The sequence below is a fragment of the Aptenodytes forsteri genome, unplaced genomic scaffold (genome assembly GCF_000699145.1).
Source record: "Aptenodytes forsteri isolate BGI_AS27 unplaced genomic scaffold, ASM69914v1 Scaffold239, whole genome shotgun sequence".
NCBI classification, from domain to species: domain Eukaryota; kingdom Metazoa; phylum Chordata; class Aves; order Sphenisciformes; family Spheniscidae; genus Aptenodytes; species Aptenodytes forsteri.
In genome coordinates this window covers 1,122,977-1,149,467 of record NW_008794743.1, presented here as the reverse complement: position 1 = coordinate 1,149,467, position 26,491 = coordinate 1,122,977, and the positions used below count along the sequence as shown (strand labels likewise).

At 38.7% G+C, this 26,491-nt stretch overlaps 1 protein-coding gene across 1 annotated transcript in view; it reads right to left on the bottom strand.

Annotated features, from left to right (window-relative positions):
* The window catches only part of TLN2 (talin 2), a 178,200-nt gene that overhangs the window by 66,013 nt on the left and 85,696 nt on the right, over nucleotides 1-26,491 (bottom strand). Inside the window, exons 20-33 of the mRNA XM_009273990.1 lie at nucleotides 25,812-26,106; nucleotides 23,374-23,540; nucleotides 22,127-22,255; nucleotides 20,414-20,527; nucleotides 18,398-18,511; nucleotides 16,890-17,024; nucleotides 15,779-15,907; nucleotides 15,056-15,158; nucleotides 12,339-12,547; nucleotides 11,383-11,502; nucleotides 10,160-10,357; nucleotides 7,858-7,997; nucleotides 3,725-3,818; nucleotides 87-176 (exon numbers count right to left, since the gene is read on the bottom strand). Of these exons, the coding sequence (XP_009272265.1) occupies nucleotides 87-176; nucleotides 3,725-3,818; nucleotides 7,858-7,997; nucleotides 10,160-10,357; nucleotides 11,383-11,502; nucleotides 12,339-12,547; nucleotides 15,056-15,158; nucleotides 15,779-15,907; nucleotides 16,890-17,024; nucleotides 18,398-18,511; nucleotides 20,414-20,527; nucleotides 22,127-22,255; nucleotides 23,374-23,540; nucleotides 25,812-26,106 (2,037 nt within the window). The remainder of the gene's footprint in view (nucleotides 1-86; nucleotides 177-3,724; nucleotides 3,819-7,857; nucleotides 7,998-10,159; nucleotides 10,358-11,382; nucleotides 11,503-12,338; nucleotides 12,548-15,055; nucleotides 15,159-15,778; nucleotides 15,908-16,889; nucleotides 17,025-18,397; nucleotides 18,512-20,413; nucleotides 20,528-22,126; nucleotides 22,256-23,373; nucleotides 23,541-25,811; nucleotides 26,107-26,491) is intronic.

Here is a 26,491-nt window from a genome sequence, read left to right as displayed (position 1 = left end):
GTTTCTAACACATTTGATATGCATGTGGAAACTTCTGATAATCGAAACGCACTTTACAATTGGCAGAAATGGGAAAAGGAAATTACCTTTGAGTTTTCCATTACGCCCTCAATACAATCAAAATATGAGAGATCGCTCACAGGTTCATTGGGGTTATCCAGCATTCCCTTAACTGTCTGAAACAATGAAAGATACTCTGATTATTGACAGAGCTTGAAATACTGAGCTGAGAAGAACACAGACCATCACAACTATCCTGTTGTATACCAGTATAATCTGACAACTTTGTCTCCAGCAAGCAAACAAAACTACATACTCACTGAGAGCTCACATACAGATGAGCGTGCTACACGTTAAATGCTACCCTACATTAACTGAACTGTGGTAACTACACATTTGTGCACTTCAAATCTGTTGGAAGTATAGGCTAGTGCCGTTTACCTTGTTTGTGATGAGTGATTTATGGTCGGTTAGCGATGCTCGGCTGACATGAGGTAATGTGGTTTTCTGTCAGTCGTCAACAGTCTAATACATGTTTTCAGTACTATTTTAAATTTCATAAATGGAATTACAAGAGCGATAGGAAAACAAGCTGCCATTTGTTGAGTACTGTCTAGAGACACAAAGGGCTACCAAACTAAGTGCAAGTCAACCACCTGCCTGCCTCTTACTACTGTCAACAGATTCCACCAACATAGCTCCCTCTGCCAGAAAACTACATATAGTAGTTGGGTTTAATTTCTTTTTCTGAGGTGATTCTGATTCCTGGAAATAACAATGTGAAAGTCAGTCACATATTCATTGAGAAGAATCAATGCATTTAGATAACAAAACTTGTAAAAAGCTGCAAAATGCAGCAGACATTCTCTTATATGTAAAAAATCTGCAATACGCCTTTTTCCAAGTTTGGAGGAACACTATTTTCTGCCGAATATCAGGTAGGAAAGACTTTTAATCTTTCCGATGAAACTGAAATCAGTAAGTATAGAAAGATACTAACATCTGTATCTGACGTTTGCCTTCCACCTGAAGGAAATCTAGGCATGATTTTATACCCTTGGACTTTTCCCATAACTGAACTCCTAACATTAAGATACAACTACAATATTTTTAACAGCTCAGCTATTGCTTTTTAAAAGCCACAGTCTAACTTAAAGCCCTACAGCAATTAAACTGTGATAACAAGGTGATGTGAGGAAGAAGTCATATCTAGAAAACCATTTCCAGTTGCCTCTCAACTCCTTCTCAGGTCTCACAGACATTGCAGCAACTCTGATTGTTGTGCTCCACCTTTAAAGAACAACTTGTAAAGCAAACAATGTTCCTGCAGTACTTGCACTACTATGGAGACAGAAGCATTCGGAACGTAAGGAAACAGAACAGTGAAACACAAGCCAGCACAGCTTCCCACTGACATAGATTTGCTATTACTATAACACCTTTGTTAATCCTTTGTCCTGGTTTGGGCAGGGACAGAGTTAATTTCCTTCCTAGTAGCTGGTACAGTGCTGTGTTTTGGATTTAGGATGAGAACAATGCTGATAACACACCGATGTGTTAGTTGTTGCTAAGCGGTGCTTACACCAGTCAAGGACTTTTCAGTTTCCCATGCTCTACCAACTGAGAAGGCTGGAGGTGCACAAGAAGCTGGGAGGGGGCACAGCCAGGACAGCTGACCCCAACTGCCCAAAGGGACATTCCATACCATGGGACGTCATGCTCAGTACATAAACTGGGGAAAGCTGGCCGGGGGGGCCGCTGCTCGGGGACTGGCTGGGCATCGGTCGGCGGGTGGTGAGCAATTGTACTGTGCATCACTTGCTTTGTGTATTATTATTATTATTACATTATTATTATTATTTTATTTCAATTATTAAACTGTTTTTATCTCAACCCACGAGTTTTTCCTCACTTGTGCTCTTCCATTTCTCTCCCCCATCCCACCCCGGGGGGGGAAGTGAGCGAGCGGCTGTGTGGTGCTCAGTTGCCGACTGAGGTTAAACAAGACATCCTTTCAGCTGAAATTCTGGGCAAGTTTAGCTATCTCATTGGAGGTCATATAGTAAGGTCCTCTCTAAAGACAGTTTTCCAGAGTCTCCAGGGAAGATTACAGAGCATACTGGCAGTCTATCAAATCCAAGCTGAGACACACTCTTTCTACAGAAACAGTACTTTTTAGTACTTCTAAGAAGCCTTAGGGAGAAGAGAAATAGTAGGCGATGAATTGGGGAAATGCAGGGAAGAGGTAAGAGCTTAATCATTGAAAAGAGAAATTGAAAGTTAAGATTACTAAGAATGCTTTCCCCAAAATTTGATAGGTTCCTCAGGTCACTTTGATACCAGTCTCCAGTCTGGTTTCAGGACTGTGTGATTTTGCCTCAGTCTCCCTTTCCTCAGAAATTAATCTAATTTCATACACCCAGGCTTTTCTTGCTAACTGTTCCTCTCAGGCAAGTGTTTCCTGAAGTTCAGGATGCTACAGATCTTCCTTTTGCCCTTCCCAGGCTCTGCTCGCAATCCATGCAAGCCATGCTATTGGCACAGAACCAATATTCTGCAATGGCTTCTTAAGGCTGTTCTGCTCTACATTTCTCCCCTATGCTCTCAGTTTTCTGTGGCTCATTAGCTGGGAATTCTGACCTTTCACATCCCTGCTGTTTTGCAGATCTCTCCCCATTAGTCTTTCAAGAAGTCCTGAGAAATGGCACTTCATTCCCCCTGCTTGCTCCACCCCTACATTCTGCAGTGATTTCAGGCAGCCATTACATTACGGCCCAAATATCCAGTTTTCTCTTTCTATTATTTGGACTTGCTGCCACTCCCTTTAACCAAGGGGAGAACACTTCTAAGCTCAAGAAGCTAAGAATTCAGAAGTACAAAGCAGCTCCTAGGCACACTCCTACCAATATTTTGGGATGATGACTGTGGACTTGCATATTACAAAAGCTCACAATATCCTGGAATGCACTGCAATGACCTTTGCGTCCTTTTGATACCAAGGGATAGAAATAAAAAGCTTGAAGGTGGTGTGTTTTATGTTCTCTACACAGGCCAGTCATCCCTCAATGTTCTGACCTTGACAGCAAACAAACATTTAGTTTAATTAAAAAACATGCCATTTCCTACTATTGTAAGCAGCTGCCCCTGTAATCAGTGAACAGCCTTAGAATTAGGCCTTTCAACTGACCTGCTACCCACTATTTAGCCACCCAAACACTTCACTCATGAACCAGAACATACCTTGCAAAAACCTGTATTGACACATGTCATACCAGCTTGGCTGTGACAGCAGATACAAAGCATCAAAAATCTACACTAAGAAATGGCAGGGAGCAACAGGGTAAAAGATGGGAAACATCACCCTGAAGTGGGATGTCAGTAACAACATTCTATAAGCAGAAAAATCAAGATAGTGCAGTGCACTGCTGGTACTGGGAATGTCCATCTCATCATGATTCTTCCTTAATTCACAGTAAGTATGAATAACAAGGACTAAACTGTACCTTTTGAGGGGCAGGGAAGAGGAGATGTGGACAGGGCAGCAAATTTCATTCTGGCCAAAACTACAAGATGTTCACAGAGGTTCTATGCTTACCTTATACGCAATTAGAACCCCTGCCACAGATATCAAGTGAGAAGACAGTGACAGCAGCTAATTGGACAAAGAAAACAAAGGAAATGGGGCCCATTTTTATTCATAAGAACTTTTGAAATGTAGTAATACCTCTAGTTCTCTGAGTGCATTATCACATTCCTTCTGCCCGGGAGCTTGTTGGGTGCACAGTGTGATGAGCTGGTTTATACTCTCAGTCACAGCTCTAGGGAGAGTAGAAGGGAAAAAAAGGTATATTTTGAAGTTAAACTATTCCTCTTATTAAAACTTTTGTTTCATTAACTGTACACTGCATAAAAATTTAAAACTTTGATGTTCTACTACATTTTTTCTGTTCAGTGTTTGCGGATTAACTGGATGTTAAACAGTTCACCTAGAGACCTCTTCTTTAACAAGCTTCACAGGAGCAAAAACATTCTCACTAAAGCATTTGATAGTGATCCACACCTGAAAATCTATCCCTTCAGTGTGAACAACTAAGAAGTTAGTCCAGAAGAAACAGAAGCTTCATCTCACAGCAATAAGTGTATTGTGTGTCTGTGGCAAGGTTTTGGCTGCAGGGGTGGCCTCTGTAAGAAGAGGCCAGGAGCTGCCCCATGCTGGGCACAGCTGGTTCTAGACAGCTCCAACAGACTCATCACAGGACACAGCTGAGCCCAGCAGCCAAGCTGGTGGTACCTCTGGGAAAACATCGTTAAGAAAGGGCAAAACATCATCTGGCACCACGCCAAGGTCAACCCACTACACTAGCAGAGTGACATAATTTAGTTGCTAAAAGGTATTTTAGCATTTCTCCAGGTCTGATATTAACCGAATCATTTATCAACTAGCACCTCAGAAGCCTTAAAAAACACAGAAATAAGTGGCTGGTATGTCAAAAAATGTTTGAATGTAAAGTTATATTCTATACCCTTCGCTAGCAAAGTCTTGTGTCTTGTCTGACATACTGTATTACACAGACGCACATATAATCCTGCTATATATTTCTACAGTCTGTTATCAAGTTGAGATTTTTTTCCTCTTTAACTAATCATTGATATTCTCTGAGTCAACATGCATCGGCTCCCTTCGGTTTAAATCTACAGAGAACAAGATATTTTTGCATTATGTTTCTGTGGGATTTCACAGTTCCGGTGCTCTTGAACACAGGCTGAATCTAACATACAATATAGTCACTATTTGCGTTTGCAATGAATGCTCTGATATTAAGCAAAATTTTTTATAACTACATTCATTTTAGACTAATGGCTAACCACCCAGGAAAGTAGCTTCTAGAAGAAGAGGCTTTGCAGGAGGAAGTAGAAGTCTGCTGTTCATTGTTATTAATCAAAGACCATTTTCTATAGCTAGGCATGTTGTCACCAATTTGCAAAAACTTAGCTTGTATTGTGACATTTTAGTGGAATGCAAGTTCTTTGTGTTGTTTCCCATAGCAGATTAGAAAATGAGTGAAATCCAAGCGCATGGAGAATATGCTTTCCTCTGGCCTTGAAAACTCTGCACGGCATTTGGATTATTTTCTGTTTAAGAAAACTGGCACTTGACAACATGATAGGTAACATCAATAACATGATTACCTAGATGGATGGTATCATACTGTTACAAAAGGAAGCAGGGTGTGCTTATTACATATACACGAGGTTTTATGTTTAATTCCAGGGCAAAAAGAATGGAAACTAATAGATATATTTGTTTAACTGAAAATCCTACCCTTTTCAGTAGCTTTGGTGTCCTTGTGGAGCCATCTTTCCCGACTTCCTCTGCCTTTTAGGACTGTTACATACATATGTCTTGTGTCCTGTCTGGCATACGGTATTATACACACGTAGTCCTGCTATATATTTATATAGTCTGTTATCAAGTTTGTTTTTTTTTTTCTTTAACTAATAATTGATATTCTCTGAGTCAATGTGTGTGTATATACACAAATATTTTTACAATTATTATCCATCTCTGAAAAACAACATGTTGGCTTCACCAACATAACATCAATACAAATGATGGATTCTCAACCTCCTGAACATCAGTGATTTCTATGCATCAGAAAAATGTCATTGCATACAGACATGAATAGATGGCAAAAATGGAAGGTTCTGTTCAATCCCAGAGAAACTTCATGCAAAAATATCTTGTCTGCTGTTGATTTTAACCTAAGAGAGACAATGCACGTTGACTCAGAGAATATCAGCGATTAAAGAAAAACCCCCAAACTTGGTAATAGACTAGAATTGTCAGCTTTGTAAAGGATGCAGCATGGTCTCATGAATATCATTACTACACACCAGGTACCTGTATCTAGGAATACACCCAAATGTACAAGCATTACTTTTAAAACTATTTGGAAGCAGTAGAACCAGGAAGGTGGCCCCTCAAACACCAACTCCAGAGTGGAAGAGCACTGCTAGGACTCTAAAAGCCACATCTGTTTTCATCAAATACAGCATATAAATACTTGGATCCTGCAGGGAACTCAGCCACTGTTGCAGTCCTATGAGACTGTCAGAGGAAGTCAAGAAAAATGCCTCCACAAGGAGGCCAAAGCTACTGAAAAAGTTTGAATGTCTATTATAGCTGGAACAAAGGGGGAAGAAAGGAAAGAAAAACACAAGAAGATTAATCACAGTACCGTAGAAGATGAGAGAAAAAATGAGAAGATAAGCCATCTTATAAACAGGAAGCAAAGGAAGCTGTGCCTCTTTCTTCGTTTTCATGAGAAAAAAGAAAGTAAAAATACTTGACCCTGACCATATCATAGCAGGGAATGAGAACAGAGCCCTGGCAAGCTTGTCACAAGCAGCCATGGAGGATTTGAGAAGGGAAATAGGTGTCTCCTTAGCGTCTTAAGGACAAACTGAGAATTGATACGGTATTTACTTTTCAGGGTTATCTGATGTCTATGTAAAGTCTTACGCATGCAGACACACACACACACGCTAACAGCATGGCAAAATAGAACATCTAAAGGCTCTGCATGGCTTGTCTCCCTTTTTTTATTACATGCTTCTACAGAGGAAATACCAGCCTGGTAGAAACTAACAACTAACTGGGCTTCACTGGGGACACTAACTTCCTCTACGCTCCAAACAGGAATGCTCCAAGCCTAAAGCAGAAATCTGTAGCAGTCTGATGCTGCGGCAATAACAAAAGCTCATGCAACTCCTTCACTTTTAAGCAGTGTGCCTTTGATTACCTACAATTTTCCTAGAAGCTATTTATTTCTGGGGAGACAAGATGGATGTGAGAATATTTTTTTTTTAAACAAATATGACTGTAAAGTAGCATAACTTCTTTAAGAAGCCCTTTATTAAAGGAGTGGACTTATTTTTTAAAAATAAAGTTATTGCTATTAGAAAGGGTCCAGAACAAACATCAACTACATTATCCCCAAGGAAGTAACAGTTTTAACTTACTCACATCCTCTCTAGGCTAATCTTCGTGGGTGTAAACATTTTGGAAGTCACATCCACGCAATCTCAGACATTCATCTGATTTAATGTTGACATTTCTAGGTGCGATGTCTATCTGTCCTTCAGCAGTCCCTTTCCAATTTGATATTTGAACATTCCATTTACAAACTTCGATAACTGAATAAAAAGTTAATTCGGGGGAAAAAAATTGTGAAAAGGATTTGACAAAGTGAAGGAGAGGCGATTATCCAGTCAAACACTGCAATGTGGTGTTATTTTTCACATAAACACTGAGCAGGTTGACTGAGAAACAGGGTCCACAAGATGAAATTCAGGGCACGGTTGACAGAATCCTTAAAGTAAGGGTATCTTCCACCAAATACACATAACATCTAACCCTTTCATGTGTTCTTGATCATACACACATACACACTGTTAGTGATAGGTAGCCACAACATGATTTTTTAAGTACATTCTATAGAAGAATATCATTCATTTTTTTTCTTTGTTAGGGATTGAGAGGCTTACTGATAGCTACTGCCTTGTCAGAACACAGATGGCAAAAAACCAGTAGGTAAAACACACTAGTCCCTTTCAAAAGCCAGGCCAACTCTTCAACTGCTGGTTCTTATTTCCACCAAGGGTAACAAGTTATGCCAGTCAAGGAACTACTCCAAAATAAGCAGTTCTCCTCCGGCATACTTTCATTTAAATAGAACTGCAGGTTCCGACCACTTAGTTAACTGTCAATAGCAGAAGAATATATAAACATATTATAAATATCACAGAGAAAAGCTAGTATCTTAGGAAAACCTAAAGCAAGCAACACATCCTTACCTTGCTGCTGCTGCTAAGAGGTTCTTGGCATTAGGAGCTCCAGGATCAACAGACAGAGACTTGGCAGCTAGTAACAGCTTGCTGGAAGCCATAGAGATGCTCTTGAGGTTACCTATTACCTGAATCTGGTCCTCTTTAGTCTGCAAAGCCACAGCAGCATAACATTAAGTGCAGAGTTTGCAATAAAGAGAGTGTGCCAAAAAACACATTTGGAAACCCAGTTTGTTTATCCACCTGAAACCACTGACATGCAGGGGACCACAGTCCGGAGAAGGACATGGAGCAAAACCTCTGTTCACCTCGACAGGTGCCTCTAGCTGTACTTAGATAACAGAAAAAGAAACCCATATAACAGATAGCTTGGTTTCTAACAATGGCAGCATTCACAAATGAGCAATGGAGAAACTTTATTACTTGTTGAACAATGCTTTTGTTGTCAAGACTCTCATGCGTCTCTGCCTGGCACAACTGATCCACATTATTCAGTGTACACTGTCTGTATTCTAGCATCCTCTGTGTAACCCACAGGCTCTCTAGCATCTAACTGGGATTACTCATACAGAAAGATCCCTCCCGAAAGTCCTCTATCCCAAGAAAATATGTTTCTATAAGCCTACTTTGGTAAACATTCTGACTTGGATATTCTATTACTTATTTTAAGCCATTGCTTGAAAAGGAAAACCTGCATATACATACAATTACAGGGAAGTATGCATTATCACAGCAAATAGCTGTGACTAGATTCTTCTGTCAATGATCCGTAGAAGTGAATCTGTTCTTTCTAACTGTCTGTTCAGGGTTTTATGTAAAAAGGTTGTATATTACTCAGCTGATGTGAATACCTTTTACTCTATGTTTACATTCTGCTTCCTCCCTACCCCCCCATTTTGCTGGGCATCCAAAATACCTGGTATTGCTTCTGTTCAGGCCAAATAACTAGACACAGACAGAAAGGAAAGCATTCTCTTTTGAAAGATCAGCCATTAATAACTAAGATGGTTATCATCCCCTATGTCAGCAGGATAAGCAAATTGGCAAGGGCCAACAAGGTCCTCAGCAGCTGGAATTCTCTTTTCAAGTAGCTATTTGCAGTATCATTTCTACCTTTGCCTTCATTGAATTGCCTCAAACAAAACATTCTAAAAGTCAATGAGGCCCATGGCTAAAAGACAGTCAGGTACCTAACTCCTACTCAATTCCAGAGAATCAGCTGATATTTGGTGCCTAACTCACTTCATGGATCTGGAACCTGAATGATTAAGTTTTGATGGAGAATAATCAGCAGTCATTGTCCGATCTCTCTACTCAGCTCTATCTACAAAGCATCTGCTCTATAGAGACACTTCATAAATGACTTCAAAGGACTGGCACCCTCGAGACTTTCTGCCTAGTTTTCTTTCAACAATCATTTCTTAGGTTTGCAAGTTCCTCCTACATAACTAGGGCAAAACAGTCTGCAGATTCTTTTTTCTGCAAGTCCTCCTAGCTCTCCTGGTACATGACCCTTTTTTATATGCTGACATTTGTTATGTTAAATAATCTCCAAATGACCAATTAGTGTAATTCAGTACACCTAAACCCAGTAAGATAAAATGAAGAAGATATCTCCAACTTCAAATTAGTACCTAGACTACTAGGAATAAGCTACGTAATATGTGACAACATTCCTGATTGTTACCGAGTTCATCAGAATAGAACTCTGCCAGATTCTAAATCACTAAACAGAAGTCCAAGTGCTTTCTGTCAGATCCATGGCATTTTAGCCAGCCCTCTTCAAATGCTTGCTCCACTCTGTAGCAGGTCCACACCAGCACGCACCATAGAGCAATATCAAGTCTGGATTTTAAATGCATCTTTTCCTCCCTCTACTTAAAGCATTTGAAAATTAGCGAAGAAAGGTGCTAAATTTTGAACAGTGTTCACATAAATTATGCTTCATGGTAGTTCTACCAAAATAGAAGCAACCCTTTCCATAAGCTTTGAGAGGTTCAGAACACCTTTGTACCTTCAGATATACAGCTCAAATTAGTTAACAGCTCAAACTAGACAGAGGAGTATGAAGTAATATTTTTGACTGGGCACAAGAACAAATACCAGTACCCTGCATAAAATGCAAATGTTGAGTTGACTTCACTCCGGATAACCTGTTACGGATGACTGCTTCATAACAACATCACCTGTCATATTTGGATAGGCTCACACTAGCATATTGTACTGTGCTACAAGACAACCAAGATACTGCACTGCAAGATACTATACCTAAGATAACCCTTGGTCCCAATTAGCAAGACAAAAAACTTACTTGTGCTTGGCCAGCCATTTCAATACCAGCATCGAGAAATTCATCAAAATCATCACTGAATTTTCCAGAAGCTGCAGCCAGTTCCCCACTTTGGCCCCGTGTAGCATGGACAACTTCTCCTGCTGACTGATTCAGATCTGCTGCTGCCTGGTTCAGTTCACTCTGAGCTTCCTGAAATGACTTAGAACTTGGAGGTAGCTGTAAGAGACCAAGTGCTGTATTTTATTGTCTGTCACCTCACACCAGTCCTTCACAGCTGGAAGGTTCAACACAATTCAAGAACACTAAATACAGTTGTGAGCTTCACATACAAGCTAGAACGGAGTACTGCAACTGGACTATTAGTGATTCAGTTCTGAATGCAGAATAGTCCAACTACGGGACAGCTATCAACCACAAATCTATATGTCCCGCTGTTTCTTTCAAGGGAGAGACAAGTACGTAAGTCTTTCAAGGGACAGAGATGACGATAGCTATTTTATGGTTCAACTACAAAATTCAAAGTGGTGAACTCAGTGGAAAAACTTGGAGAATTTTGGTCTCCAAGTCATAGTTCACTTCCACAAACAAGCTTTCCAGAACACCACACAAGTATTGGCAGCTCTTCACAATGATTCTAAACTTCTGACCTAGTTTTACAAAAAGGCATTACACAAACATATCAAAATACAATTCCTCCTTCATTCACAGGGTAGCAGGATCACTGATAGGTGCAGAAAAAAGCTGTTAAAATCATATAAACTTGCAGCAAATTACCAGTGCACAAAGGGGTTTTTTTGACATGGATGCAGTTCAACAGAAATATAACAATTCTTCTCCTTGCACAAAATGACCACAGATGCACCAAATATTTTTTGACCGACCACAACACTCCTTAAACTGAACTGATCACTTCTAGGTGGGAGATGGATTATAATTTTCAAATGTTCATATTCTTTAAAATGTTAAGTCAGAGTTGGCATTTTCAAAAAACCAAAGTAATGGTGATCTATGACAACAACTTTAATACTGCCTTCATAAGCCACAGACACATTTTACCTTTCCCATAAACTAGAGCAGCATTTCAGCCAAAGTAGCAGCTACTTAAAGTTGCATAAACTTAAACAAAATTTAAATGAAGTATACTTAGGGCACTTTTACTACATAATAATTTGACACATGGGGAACCCAGATCTGCTTTTTAGTTCTCTGAAATTTATTTTCTATCTTAAAAGAGATCTCACCGAATCAACAAGGAGCTTCTTGCTAGATTCCCCAATACTCTTCAAGGCCACATCCACATCCTTTTGTCCAGGAAGACAATTCACACAGTTATTCAAGGAGTGAGACACTGCTTTTGCCACCTACAACACAGAAGTAAACACATCCACACCAAGAAAGGCTTAAGTGGTCATTTATGTAATAGGAGGCACATTCTATAGCCAGTAATTCCTACATTCCAACTCTAACAAGATCGTTCTTGAGGCTTGAGACTTTCTTGGTTTGCGCACCTGTAGTCTAGCAGTAGTCATTATGTATGCTCACCCATTTGATAGGACAGTGCTGCCAGGGCAGCTCCACAACTGCTCCTGGCACCTGGGATAAAGGCTGCAGCACTGCAGATAAGGGAATGCCCCTGAAGTTAACCATATACTAACCACAGAAATCCTTTGCATGCTACTTCCTGTTTTCAAAGTCCTGATTAAAACAAATGCCTCCTCATAAGAAATTATTTAAGATACAGGCCAATTACAGAACTTTTCAAACCAGTAAAAAAGAACCCGTTGACTTACGGTAACACTGTTACTCCTTAAAGTCTTCAAAAGCAGTGGTGCCACATGTGTAGAAAACATGCATTCACTTTTTGAATATAACACGAATACAGATGTTTCATTCGATAGTGATCAGTTTTAACAGTTGTTTCATTTTTGCAGTAAAGCAGCCTACTCAAATATGTTGTGGGTAAAAGCACTTAACTGCATCTATGTATAAGTTTATTTTTCTAAAAGATGACTAAAATACCATACTTTGCACCATCTGCAGTTTAACATAAGCATGCTGTTACTATCTGAGAGTTGCTGGAAGGACTAGAAAGCTGACATTCCTTGCAGCCTTATTTTCTGTTGTTCTCTCTCATTATTTAATGCTACGTTTCACTGGGTGTTTGATAATTCACGTAGCTGCCTAAGTTGCAACTTACCTGGGCTAATCTCTGCTGACTGTCTGCATCCCCTGGGGCAGCCAGAGCCTGCTTCGCCTCCTGAATAAGCATAGCAGAGCCTTCCATGACATCCCTTGCTGAATCCAACATTGCATGTGCTGCCACAGGGTCGGTAGTAGATGCTGCAACCCCTCGTGCTGCCTGAGCCAAAGTCTTCAAAGCCTGAGCAGTTTCTCTGGCAGCAACTCCTATGTTCAGATTTCATAAAGGATTCTATTAGTACCCTTAAAGACGATCTTTGTATTTTATGACAGATGAATTTGCAGGTAATTATCCCATTGCAAAATAACACTGCAAACGCAGTTTAAAAGAAAATCTTCAAACATGAACACATTTGAAATACACAGCATCATTTGCCTAGAGAAATGTCTGTAGTGAAGCCACATAGTAAATATTATACCTCAAAGACCATGTTCCAGGCACAGCTCTACATTAGTGACTAAATCTTAGTGAAGCACTGAAAAAGAAGAAAAGCTAAAACCTGGAAATGAGGAAAAACTCATGCTCCAAGCTATGGGGGAAAATTGATTGTCTGCAAGAACCGTGTACATGACTTCAGAGCAACAGCGTCTCTGCCTCTTCTGAAAATGCAACTTTGGATTTTTTAGAGAATAAACACAGCAATAGTTTAAGTTCAAGGAATTAAAAAAAAAATAAAAGAGATCATTAGGGATGATATAACTTGATATAACCTAACATCATTGCGAGTACAAGCACATAAAAATAACTGAATGAAGTCACAGAGAGGATGTCATGAAATTAGTTTCTGTGGTCTGTCATTATAGGACATTCATCAGCTCTAGTGCTAAAGTGTACAACTGTATGAATAATGGTCCCATTCTTCTATTTTTGAGATTTAATTCAGCTCTTAATGAAAACCAATATAAAATCGTCTTCTAAGAGACCTTAATTAGCACATAGTGAAGTCAACAATATATGCAATTAACATAGGTGGTATATTTTGAGTGATAATGTTAAAATCATGCTATTCCTACCAAAAGAAAGCTATAGAAAAGGTTTACATTTGCTGTACAAGACCTCTTGGTTATCCATATTTAGGCATTAAAAATAATTAGAATGTTCTAATATCCCTTCTGGAAACATTTAGAAAGCTGGGACGTCACAACCAAATACAACCCACAAAGTAGCTATGTTAGCATTTTAATACCAGTGCCTTTTAACATTTTCTTCCGATCAACTGAACATTTTTAAACGCAGAAACTTCAGAAGATAATGAAAAGCAAGTGATACTATATGTTAAAGTAAAGCCAAGCTAGTCAGAGAAACAGTACTGCCTACGTTGCAGTTACAACCTATTTGACAAACAACAGAGAGCTTTCTACATTCTTAATTTAAAGAAAAATTCAGGAAAAATACCCACATGTTTTGCTTCCTTTATTTAGGGTACCAGTAAGCCTCTTCTAAGTTTGACTTAGCTTATCACAGCACCACAGAATAAAAAGGTCTGATTGTTTTGCTTTCAATTTGGTGCCACTTTCATCCTCTACAATGACTTTCAGTATAAAGTGAAAAGAAACTTACTGTGACAGTTGCAGACAAGAGGGAATTATTAAATAGTGAATATAAACTGCAAAGAATTTTTATCGCAGAGAAAAAGCAGAATGTCATAATACCTGCAAACACTCAGTGTTTGCTTGAGCACACAACAGTTTTTGCATAACAAGACAGTATGAGATAGAAAACAATTATATGAGCTTTGAAAAGGAACCCATCGATTTGTAGGATTTCCCAACCAAACAGCTCTTATAGCTTGATGTTGAGAGCTACTAGATTCAATTAATTGGTATCAGCTGCAAGCATCTGTATTCCTTTGTCAGATACCCAGTGCTAACTTCTGCATAACTGTCATAGAAACGCAAGTCATCTTAATGCAATTACATCTGCTTCAAATGAAAGCAACTGCAAGTTATGTAGCCCTGATACAATTACATCCAATGAAGTAGTAATTGCCATAATGCTTTTTATCAGTAATGTTTAAAAAAATCGTATAGTAGCATTTGCATCAACAGCTTTCATTTCTTACAGAAATAAGGAGACAGAACATTTTACCATCTAAGAGTAAACCTTTTTTCCCCCCCTGCAAGGAGCATTTTCCTTATTAAGGTGTTTTTGGTTTCTAGAAGTACAGGTACAAAACCAAATTGCAGAATCTGTGTGCCCACATTCCCTGTTGGCTTTAACTCAAACTATGCAAATGTGATTGATGAGTCAGAGAGACTAGCTGCATTATACATGTAAACTGGTAACATCTAGTAAGAGATGCAGTTTTAAACGTCACCAAGCTATCCAAGTATGTTTGCATCCTGTGCTTCAAAAAATATCCAAAGACCCTTTTAACCTTCTGAAAGGACATAGCAACATTTCCAGTGACACTGACCTTTAAATTGCATTACATTTTAATTCTGTCCTTCACAGAGTTTATGGCATATATTTACAATAACAACAGATGTCTCAATCTATTCTGATTATATACAGACACACAGCAAATTGCAACACTATTCTTTTATGAAGCACATTATTTACACTAGCAATTCCCAGTAACTTGCCACGATTCACTATCAGCATAAAAAAAGTGAGCAATTCCTTGATTTAAGTAGTCTGTGATAAGAAAACCTTCTATGAAGTATTTTATGGAAAGCAGAGGTTTTGCAGAGACATTATGAATAAAACGCTACCTGTGTAGTGCTCGTTGCCTTGAGCAGCACAAGTTAGCAACTGGGCCATTGATGAACCGACTGCTTTGGATGTACTTCCCAGGTCCTGAGCGCATTTCTCAAGCTGTGAAAAATTGCAAAGGACAAAATTCTTTGTTTAAGCTCAAGTAAAACACTTAATTTTTAAACAGTATTAAAAAAATTCCTCACTCCACAAAACCCAAGCTTTTACCTCAGCTACCGAACACGCACACAGTTTCTCTGAAACCTGATTAGCATGTTTTCCCTGTCCAGGGTGAAATAAATTAACATATTTGATAATATGAACAACAAAACTATTTTATAATTAGCAATGGAAATCAATACCTTCATCTGAGGAGAAGGGGGTTTTTGCCAAATAAAACATTTCACTTTCTAAGCCTACCAGGACTGGTAGTCTTGGCACTATTGAATTCTCATCTTTGTCACTATTGAAAAGAAATTCTTTTTGACAAGAAAAGACCGAAACATTGCTGCTACTAAATTGTAATTTGTACAATAGAGAAGGAGGCCCTACAGTCCTATGAGTAATTCTGCTTCTGGTATAGTAGGAATATATACTCTTTTTAAGAGAATTAGTGCAAGATCCTATCAGTGTCATCATTATCCAAAGTCTCACAACTTGTTTTGCCTCTAATACTTAAAATTTTTAACAGCTAACTTTGTTTGTTTGTTTTTAAATGAAGAACATCCTTCCTCAATTACAGTTTCTCCTGGGAGAGGTTTTAACTGTCCATCCACCGCTGCCATCTTTGCATCTTGCAGTTCATTTTTGAGTGTCTGGACGGTATTCAAAGCAGAATCGATTTCCATTGGGCCACATGCTTCATGAGCCTATTCAGAAATCAGATCAATATCACTGTTAGAAACTGTAAGCCACTATCAGAAATAGTAAATGCTTCAGATATAATCTCCCCCTCCCAAATTATTGCTCTCATGACTTTAGAGGCCATTGTGGGCACTAAGTGTTACACATCATGGATTCCAAACTCCTGCACAATATTCTTAGCTTGTGAATAGAATAACACTGTTAAAAGCCACCAGGGGAATGAGATGCACTTATCTTGTGTACACATACCTTCACACTAGGCAGTCCAGGTACTGAGAAAATAACTGCTGCAGTCTGGACTTCACCTTTGACAAATAGCCTAACTGCTTCGTGACTTGAGTCACACTGAACCCTCTGACATGGCAGCCCACAATCATCAGTACCTGAGCTGGAAATTTTAACGTTAGCTCAGGTGTAGCCACCTATATGCTACAATCCTGGTTTTGGGCCTTACTGTAGACACAAAAAAAGAGCAGACTTTCCACAGATACTTTTTTTTTTTCCCTTAAAACCCATACATAGTTTAGAAATCTGTGCGTGAAACACAGATAGCCTCTGCTTCCCTGAATTTTAATGGTGATAGCTCCAGTTCACAATCACAACATTGACCACAGCAGTGCTGTATCTGGGTTCTCCCCAGCTTGGCAAGTGCATGAGATATGCTCCCCTTTCCCCGCTCTCCTTCAGATGTAACAGCAGCTCAGAGCTTTGATGTGCTGCTCTGTGTATACCCTCCTCCTGTCTTTCTGATATGGAAAGTGTAGCACAAGCTTTTCAGTTTTCTTGCCACTTCTCCCTCCCCTTTCTGTTATGACACAGAAGCCACCTAGGAGCCTGAGCAAACTGTGCACAAAAAGCAATACTGAGAAGTGAACGCTGCCAGAGCATGAGCTTGCTTGGGGAGACACAGTGGGCCAAGCAGGAGTGAGCCTGTGACCACCATCCAAGACATCTTGCTTTAGCTGATTAAAACTAGTATTTACCTACCTTCTGGGAGGCGGTTCGTAGCTCAGCTAAGCTGGTAGCAAGATTCTTCGCACACTGACTTAGCTGCATTGCTGCTGCTTGATCAGTCACAGTGGGGACTGCAGCTTTAGCAGATGCCACCATTTTACTTCCAGGCTGTTCAAAGAAGAGCAGTGAACACAATTGGGTTTACTTGCTCATTTTCTTTAAAGAAGGCTTAGGGTTCAATAAACAAACTGGTTCCTCCATTCACACACTCATGAGGTTTCTAGATCTTCTGCAATGACCATTTCATGCACTTCCCTGCTCCTTAACCATGCACCTTCTAGATCCCAGCCTTTTATTCATATGGTGCACCCTGTCATAATTCCACATTGCAGTGTCCTCTGCAGCAGGACTCATTTGTGCTTTACTAGTACAATGACTGATTCACTGGTACCAACGTCTGCCTGAGGCCTTTGAGTACTCATGCAGACTACTTAAAAATATTTAAGTGTGCAGTTTTGCCATTCAGCACCCATGTGGTATGAGTAAGTCCAGGTGTCACAGATGGCAAATTTGTCTCAATGTTTCCACCAAAATTCTATAAACTGAAAACTATAATTCAAGCAATGACTCTTCACAGGGTTTGCTGCTAATACAATTAAAATACTTTGCTGATTCTCACCATCACCATGGTACACACATACAGCCAGAGGGGAGATGAATCATTTTAATGACTCCAGAGGAAATCATATAGCAAAATACTCAAATAGAGCAAGTGCACTGTTTGCGATACTTCTGCCTACATGGGACCATAAAGAACCTGCTAACAGCAACCAATGAAAGGGTTCATTTCCATTCCACATTTAAGGCAGGACTAACTGGTGCCAAGTAATGATCATGCCATTACACAGAGAATTGGTTTCTTCTGTTTGTTTCTTGTAATGTCAACAACAAACCCAATAGTTTTGTTATCAATGCTCAATATTTTATCTTTTTTTTTTTTTGTTAAGATGTTTTGGAAGAAGCACAGAGTCAAATTTTGTGTTTTGTTCAAAACTTCAATCAAGATCCATTACATATGCAGGCTAGTATCTAAGAAAAATGGTAATATTCCCTTTTATTTGTGAAGAATTCTGGAGCTTGTTGCTGCTACACTAACTTTACTTTCACTAAGAAAGATGACAACAGCATCTCACAAATTCAGACCTCTGCTTAGAAAGATGCTAAATTCTCTCCATCTTGTTCTTTAAACTCTTTCCCAGGAGGCAAATGCCACAGCAATGAATGTTTCTTCTCCATACACTTTAGTTTTCTTGTTACTTTTATCCTCGATTTTGGCAGTTTTCACTCTCCACAGATTCAACATATTTCAGCCATCTGACCTGAGGAACTAAATTCTCCTTAGCTGCGGCTCACAGTCAGTGATGAACTTCTTTACATGGTTCTTAACAGTTTACTGCTTATTTATCACAAATAAAAACATACAGCACTAAAATACGCTTTTTGCTCTGATGGAATCTACTACAGTGATTGATTCACTTCACCTGAAGGAAGTTCTGGCTGGAATTTATTAGAGCAAGCTGGGCACTGAGGTCTTCTGCCTGAGCTTGACTTCCTCTTACACCCTGCACCAACTGAGGAATGTGGTCTGCAACATTCTACAATAAACAAAGGGAGAAGCTTTTAGTAGATAAATAAAAACTCCAAACCTTCTGACACTAAAGCAAGCCCTCTCCCCACCCGCCTTAAAGACAACCTGTAGTATTCACAGGTACAATACTCTTGTGCCTTCACAGAATTTGTTTAGGAGTCCATGGAACTAAATTAATACACGATAGGATTTTTCCGAGACATTCTACTTTTAAGAAATCTTTATTCAAGGTACTCATTAGTTTAAAGATCCTACAAGACAATCTAAGATTTTTCTGCAAAATTATGTACACAAAGTACTTTGAATTACTTCCTTTGCATGTTCAAATACCAGCAGTGGAGGTGACAGATTATTCAACAGAATGTCTTGCTTTCAGATTAACATTGCCTTTTACACACAAGCACCTCAGCCTACTTTTTCTTGACTTCTAACAATGCAAACTTTATAGTATGGCTGCAGCATTCTGAAGTGTGTATTGCTAAAACTTTATTCCTGGACTGCCCAGATTCATGCTCCTTGTCCATCCATTTCACAGTAACACTTCAACAGTGCAATACTAATTTTTTTCCCCCCAAAAAAAGTAAAAGAGTAGGTATCAGATCTTCTCTATCTAGTAAATCATCATCAAGATCAAATTAGAATGAACTGTAAACAATACAGTGATTCAGTTTTTTTTTTTTAAATTGATACTGAAATAGCAGCTGCCTACAACACAATCTTGAGATGTACTTGAGCTACTTTATTTAATTCCAACATTTCTTAGGAATACCACTGTGACAAGAAATAATTACTGAATGTTAGCATGGCTTTTAACGATGCCTTCTTTAATGGTTTTGTTCTTGTTCCCCACATAACTGCTCTTCCATCCAGAAGAAAACCCTTTTGCATTCTATTGTCTTTTTCAATTTTTTGTTTATATGCAGTTTCTTTAAAAACCCTGAAGCAACATTAGTCAGAGCTAGAAATTAAGCTGCCAAATGTAGCTTAAACACAAGAGAGAACAGCTTCCCATTAGACTTGGAATTCTAGCTTAGAACTACAAAAATGTGCTTGACTTCAGGCATACCTTGAAATCTGTGGTCTTGGCAGCTTTAACTTCAAGCTAGGAATCATGCTAACCCCATAGTAAGGTCTATAACTTATTTTTTACAGTGACATTTAAGGCCCCAGTTGCTTGTAGGCTGAACATCAGAATAGCAGGATCAGTGTTGTTATATAATATATAATTAGTTATATAACTAATTATTTAACCCATACATTAAATAAGGATTTCACTCCATTATAGTATAAATCACTATTGCTACTCCATCCTTCGTTGTGGAAAATTCAAACATTACCTTTATTCCATAGCAGACCTCAGTCCCATTTCACTGCATGTATCATTCAACAGCCTGTTTTGATGATCATAGAGCTACTCACCTACTGAAAAGCACATTCATGTGCTGAATGCATGGCCAAGACTTCTTGCCAGTGTACAAATTTCTGAGCAACCAGACCCCTCCACACAGTGCTTCTAGCATAGCTCTGCATATACAGTACTGCTGACTGATTTGCAGCAAAATTTTTACTTAAAGCACTTCAGGTGAATTTGTTGTTACTCAACAGATACATGCTGAGGTGTATAAGCCTGTCCATCCTTTCTAGAAAGGTGTTTGCAGGGGTATTTGCAACAGGCAAGTGCATAGCTCCGCTTTTCAAAGCTCTCCACACAGTAATGCATGCAAAGTATGGATAATACAATAAATGAGGGTTCTCCAGAATCCATACAGATGAATGTGTGTGGTGGTGGTTTTGGTTTTCTTTTTAAATCTTCTTTTGAGGTTGCAACAGTATTATTATAGAAGGTGATCTTCAGTTCCCCATAAAGCAGAGTTCAAGAGTTATTGTCAGTGGGTTGTGATATGTTTACCTTACAGCTCTGCACAAGTTGCTGGTGGGCTGCTGTGTTCTTATTTGAAACAGCTGCATTCTGAGAAGCTGCAATAGTCTGAGTAGCAGCAGCTGCAGCTTGTTTAGCTGCAATCTTTGGAGAAAAAGAAACAGAATTAAATCAGTGGAAAAAATCTTGAGTAATTCAGAGGATGAAATACATATTATAGGTAACTTTGACAGTAACAACTTTGACAGATTAATACATTATATCCCTTGATTAATTTGATTTGCCTTAAGGAAACTCAGTATTGCTCTTCTCTCAAGATGAAAATGAGCTGAACACTATTATCCACCTCTAACTTGCCAATAAAGAAAAAGGTGGAACTAGAAGGATTCTAAGCTCTTACTCCTTCATAGCTTAGGTTGTAATATGACCAAAAGAAGTCAATTACAGAGAGCAGAAATGGTCTAATCAATTAGCTCCTTACAAAGAAGACCAGAGAAAACAGGCAAAGTACATACAGTGCTTCACACTGCTACATTAACACCTCTGACCAAAGACTCAAGGGAGCCAACAACTTCTACTAAGATTGCTCTATGGCAAAAGCAAAGGTACTAAAATGATGCAGAGGTACAAAATACTGGTATTACTGAGTTTAAAAGCACTGAGAAGACCTTCTTCAAATATCTAAGAGTCTTATTATCAACCTCTCCCTATTCCAAAATTAAAAATTGAACAATTTATCCAAGGTATTCCAACATGTTGTATAATTCTTTCCTTTAATTGGCCAACTAAATACAACCAAGCATGAAGTTCATTCTCATCATTACACATTTCACTCCTTTGTAAGGCAGTATATGTTATAGCAGCAAACCAAAAAAGGTCCTTTCTATAAAGCTTTCTTGCATGCAGTTAGAAAATTGAGACATCAGCCTTTATTTCCTGAAATACTCCTGATTTTTCGTTCTAGCCAGATACAGTAATTTAAATGCACTTCTGGAACATAGTTACCTACTTAGATCTCCTTGTTTGTCTAATCTTGTTGCACTTGAATCAGACTACTGTAAAACCACAGTTAGAAACTAGGAATTATGAAAGGCTTCTTTTTTTTAATCTGTCTTTCCTACATTTTAGCTGAGAATGGGAAGATCAAACCTTGCCTACAAGACAAACTTCAGAGATATTTTATCCTTAGTGCACAGTAAATTGCCTTTCTCCCCCTTGGCTGCACTACCAGCTACGATGTATCTTTTCACTTTCCTTTCTGCTTCTTTTGATTCTCTGAATAACTTTCCAGTTTAACTGGATATGGTGCAATACAACATATCCTTGTAAAGAAATTTACATGAAACTCTGGCAGATATACTAGTAAAACCACCAAAAGATATTGTATGTAAATGACAGATCATACAGATAAATTAAAATAGTAATGAAGTAGTTTCAGCTCTGCTGTTTGAAACCTCAGCTGTTCTAATTTTATGACTAAGCCACCATCAAATGCCTTCTGAGTCAAATTCTTTCACCAGCTTACTACATCAGTGATACAAATTGCTCAGTTTTGAGGATTATGGTATCATATGCTGGCATCTCTAATTCCAAGCCTTGTACTCTGGAACTGAGCTTACAGTGCTATCATTCTATGCTTAGCACTTTTCCTGAAATATGCATACCTACTTGCTTGAAATTATCTACAGATACTAATTATCAAAACGGAGTAAACTGAAAATTCAACAATATCTAGTTTCCAACCTCTAATCTATTGACAATTTTCTTCTTGATAGCATTCTGTGCAGCAGCGTTTGTAGCAACCCGCAGTCCCTCTGCTGCTTCTCTCAGACGCTGCTGTTGATCCTCATTTTCAGGATTGGCTGCAGCTCCCTGCACAAAATTTCAGAGCAAAAAACATGAGCCTCAGTAAAGGTTCCTGGAAAAAATGTAGATGAATATCAAGGCTGTAGCTCCAGACACTGTCTGCTACATCAACCTTAATTTTTCTTATATTATCTTAACCAAAGTTAGAAGAATGTTAAAATGTTACAAGACTGAAGCAGAAAAATTATTGCTAGTGCAAGGTTGTTACTGTATATGTTAGGCAGTTTGAGGAAGGGAGTTTAACATTTGCTTCATATACTACTTTAGATGCTTGGGAAAAAAGCCTTTGTAAACTGCTTCCACTATGATCTGTAATAACGTACTTTGATTATATGAATGTAGGTTTTGAAAAAAAACAGGTTTTAAAATTCCCAATTCAATATGCCTTTCAGTAACTGCAGTCCAAACCTTGAGATTTAACACAGTAGGTTTTCTCCATTTGAAGCTGAGGAAGTACTGGAAAGACAAGGATATGCTCTGTGGCAGGCATATGGGCCTTCTAGAGCACTAGCAGAATGACTGGCCCTGATCTGTAAAAAATCATTTAAGTACAGGATCTGGGAAACAATTCAAAGAACATATTCCTCCCTAGTGGATTTAAATAGGTTTCCAGCACAGAAAGGAAAGAAAAGGTTAGATATTTGCCTCACTTGTGAGAACAGGGGCTGGGGGAAAACAGCACAGGCAAGATTCCCCAGGTGGAAGAAACTGTTCCTAAGACAAACAGAGGCAGAGCTGTTTTGTTAATGGCTTTTGTAAGAGATGTTTGTAAGGGATTGCTATGGGTTTGTTGTTCCATCTGTATTGGTAGACTGGTACAAGACTTTGCATCACAGTGGTTATGGCTGGCGGTAAATGCCCTAGATGGCTTGAGTCATAACCACCCTGCACACAGGTGAGCAAAGCAGTGCAAGAGGAGTTTTTAAAACCAAAAAAAACAGGTGACTAATAAATTGTTTTTTCTGAATGTACCTAGGATAAGTCATTAAATACAGAACATTTACAGGATAAGAAAATTTGTCTCTACTATCAGCCAGATCCTATCTATAATAGCCCACATAGCATCTCTTCTTTGTGTATAACCATACAATTTCAAGCTGACAGTTAGTTCATTTTCCTGGTACCTTTGCAGCTTCAACCATGCGGGCTGTAGAATCTGCCAGGAGCTTTGCAGCAGCCAGAAGCTTCTTAGAGTTGTCCATGTCGATTTCTGCTTCAGCATCGGACCTCATGGCATTGACAAGATCAGAAGTGGCTTGAGCCAGTACCCTGGCCTGCCGTACCATTTCACCTGTGGTACACAATTATATTTTTTCTTTCCTTCTCTCTGCATTTCAGTTTCGGTTTCAAAAGTCATCTCAGCAAGATGAAAATAAAGTTACATTTGCTGAAGTATTCTTTTGACTTGAAAATGATACACAAATAGTTCATAACTTAGAAGCTTCATAAACAAAATCTTGGATTGCAACATAAATGAAGGAAACCGCTACAGTGGAGATTAAGAAAAAAGGTAGTATTTGCATTCTAGATAGCAAGACAAAAACCAAAAATCAATACTTTAAGGTAATTTTGAATATACAGTTCAGGGAAACTCCTGGCCCAGTGAAGACTAATAATTTTGCTTTCAAATTACAGCCAAGATTTCACTCCTTTAATAAAAATTACCCATCTTTCACCTATTCTTCTTTTGGTAAAGTTCTTTTCGGGAATTATCTTCCATCTAATATAAACTAAATTAAGAACTCTGTCAGAAGAGACTCAGCACCAATTAGGTGGTTTCGGCCAAAAATAAGGTGTATATTTAAGATACTGGAGTCATGTTCTGGTCATGGTGAAGCACAGAGATGAAACAGCAATGCTTCTGAAGTGGATACATACCCTTTCTAGAGCAAATTCATTCGGTCACTAAAACATACACTTGAACTCTTTCATAATAGTCTTGAACCCATAAAGTCTTTGGCTTTCTTTAGGTTATCAAACCAAGTAAGACATGTTTGGGTCTAAGGCCTCATTTTTTTCAAATGCTCTTAAAAAATCATGGGGAAAGAAAATGAAAGCAGCATTTTTTCATGTGTAAGGGTGACTTGTGGGCTTCAGAATTAAATGCCTTCTTACCAGGCTCCTTTGGTCAGCTATAGGCAAAAAAATTAAAGTTTTCTAGCTGTTATCAACTATTTCCCACAGTATGCAATTTTGCAATAAAAATTTTTATCAATAATGGCTAACTCAGCTCCCAGTCCAAATATTCCGCTTGAAAAAATCCCTTTAAATGCCATTTCTTACAGCATTAAGCTAGTAAATTAAACAGAACCTGCTTGGGCAATAATACAGCAGTCACAAGCCAGAGTCTCTTTGCTGTTAAAATTGCGACCACAGGAGTGCAATGGTAAGTTGGAAACACCGAACGGAATCTGAATGCCTTCTACTAAAAACTAAGTATTGCACAACAAGATATTTGACTGTGAACAGAAAATAAATGCTATCCAAGATCATCTCTTTTACTGCATCCTTCTGTACAGAAGCTGAATGACAAGTGACAGCTAGACATAAAACTTGACATGCTTTCTTGTGCACATCTACAGTAATTAAATTCCTTAGGATACCTACAGAGCATTAGAAAACTTTTACCACAGCTTTCAATTGGAAGATTAGAAGTGGTTTAGTAAACACTCCTGTGCATCTTGTAAAAAATTTAATCACTCAGATTTCGCATAAAGAAGATTCTAGGGTCAAAATACACTGAAAATTTCATTAATTACTTCCCTGTACATGTTCCTCTAGAAGAATGCTGCACAGCTGAAATGACAGTTCCTTAAAAAGAGAAGCATCTCAAAGTTTTACCTCTTAAAGGTAACAACTAAGATGACTCTACAAGAAAAGATTAGTTTGTTGATATCAGCTGTAACATGAATACAACTGTGACTGAAATATTTACTTTCCTGGCCTTGTGTTTATATAACACAACAGAAAAGACAAAAACCATACTATTCACCGTAACTGCTTTCAAAAACTGATCCCATTTTAAACTTTCTATGAATTGTCTTCATTTCAAGTTGATACTGCCCCTTCATGGTATTCTACCTCATAACATTTATAACTATTGAAATTTCATCATTCTAAGTCATTTACTGGTTCTTTACCAAAAATTTATGTTGGATCAGTTAAATGTTAGGTATCTCAAGTTTTGGTTCGTTCTAGAAGCTGCACATTTTAGAAACGTCATATGAAAAAGCAGAAGTAAGTTTCAAAACCTACCACAAAATCTAAGCATAATGAAATCAATCACTGGGAAGTATTCTTGAAGTGAAGCAGTGGTAGAAAACAGGCAAAATACAACAGTGATCCCTTAGCATGATATTGATTGTTTTCACAGAATAGTCATTCTATCTAGCACACAGATATGTGCATTTTGCTGATTTAATATTATGGGTTGAATGACTACCCATCACGACAGCATTAGCCTAGAAGCACAGTACATTTCAGAGAAGGTTTTTTACTTGCATTATTTGAAATGTGCACATCTCTGAACCATGGAAAGCTACTGTCCATTAGAGAAACTTACCAGCATCTCCCATTGAACTGAAAATACTCTCTGTGACACACATGATGGTATCCGTAGCCTGGTCATAGCGTCCAATGGGCTCTCCCCTGCTCGCAAACTGGCGGACATGCTGCAAGAGGTCATTCAGGGCTTGGCTGACAATGCTGGCAGCTGCACTGACCTGCTTCAATAACTCAGTGTCATCTGTGGCAGCCTGGCAAGCCCTCACACAGTTCTCCACTGAACGGTCTACCAGTTTCCCTGCCTCAATCAGCTGTTCCTGACACACTGGAGAGCTGATGGTGGGACTCACAACCTGCATGGGGAAAGGACACAAAGCATTTAGAAAAGGCTTATTTGCAAATTTCCTAACTACTAACAAGTGAAATACATACTACATTAGTTTTCAATCTTTAACTTATCTGTTTTCCCTAGACAGAAAACCCTGAAAGTGAGTATTTAAATAGGTAGCTTCAGACATCTAGATTAGGAATCTGGGCTCTGCGTATCGTTAATTTAATTTCCACTCAGATTCTGAGAATGGAGGCCCCCACCTTGTTTCATGCTTCTTCAGCAGCTACTGAACTGAGAAAACACTAGACAGTGGTTCTGGAGGGCAGGCATGGGCCAAACTCCTCCAGAGTAACTTCTGTACTCTGGAATTCCGAAGAAAATGAAATCTTAATTGGAACTGGTCCTGT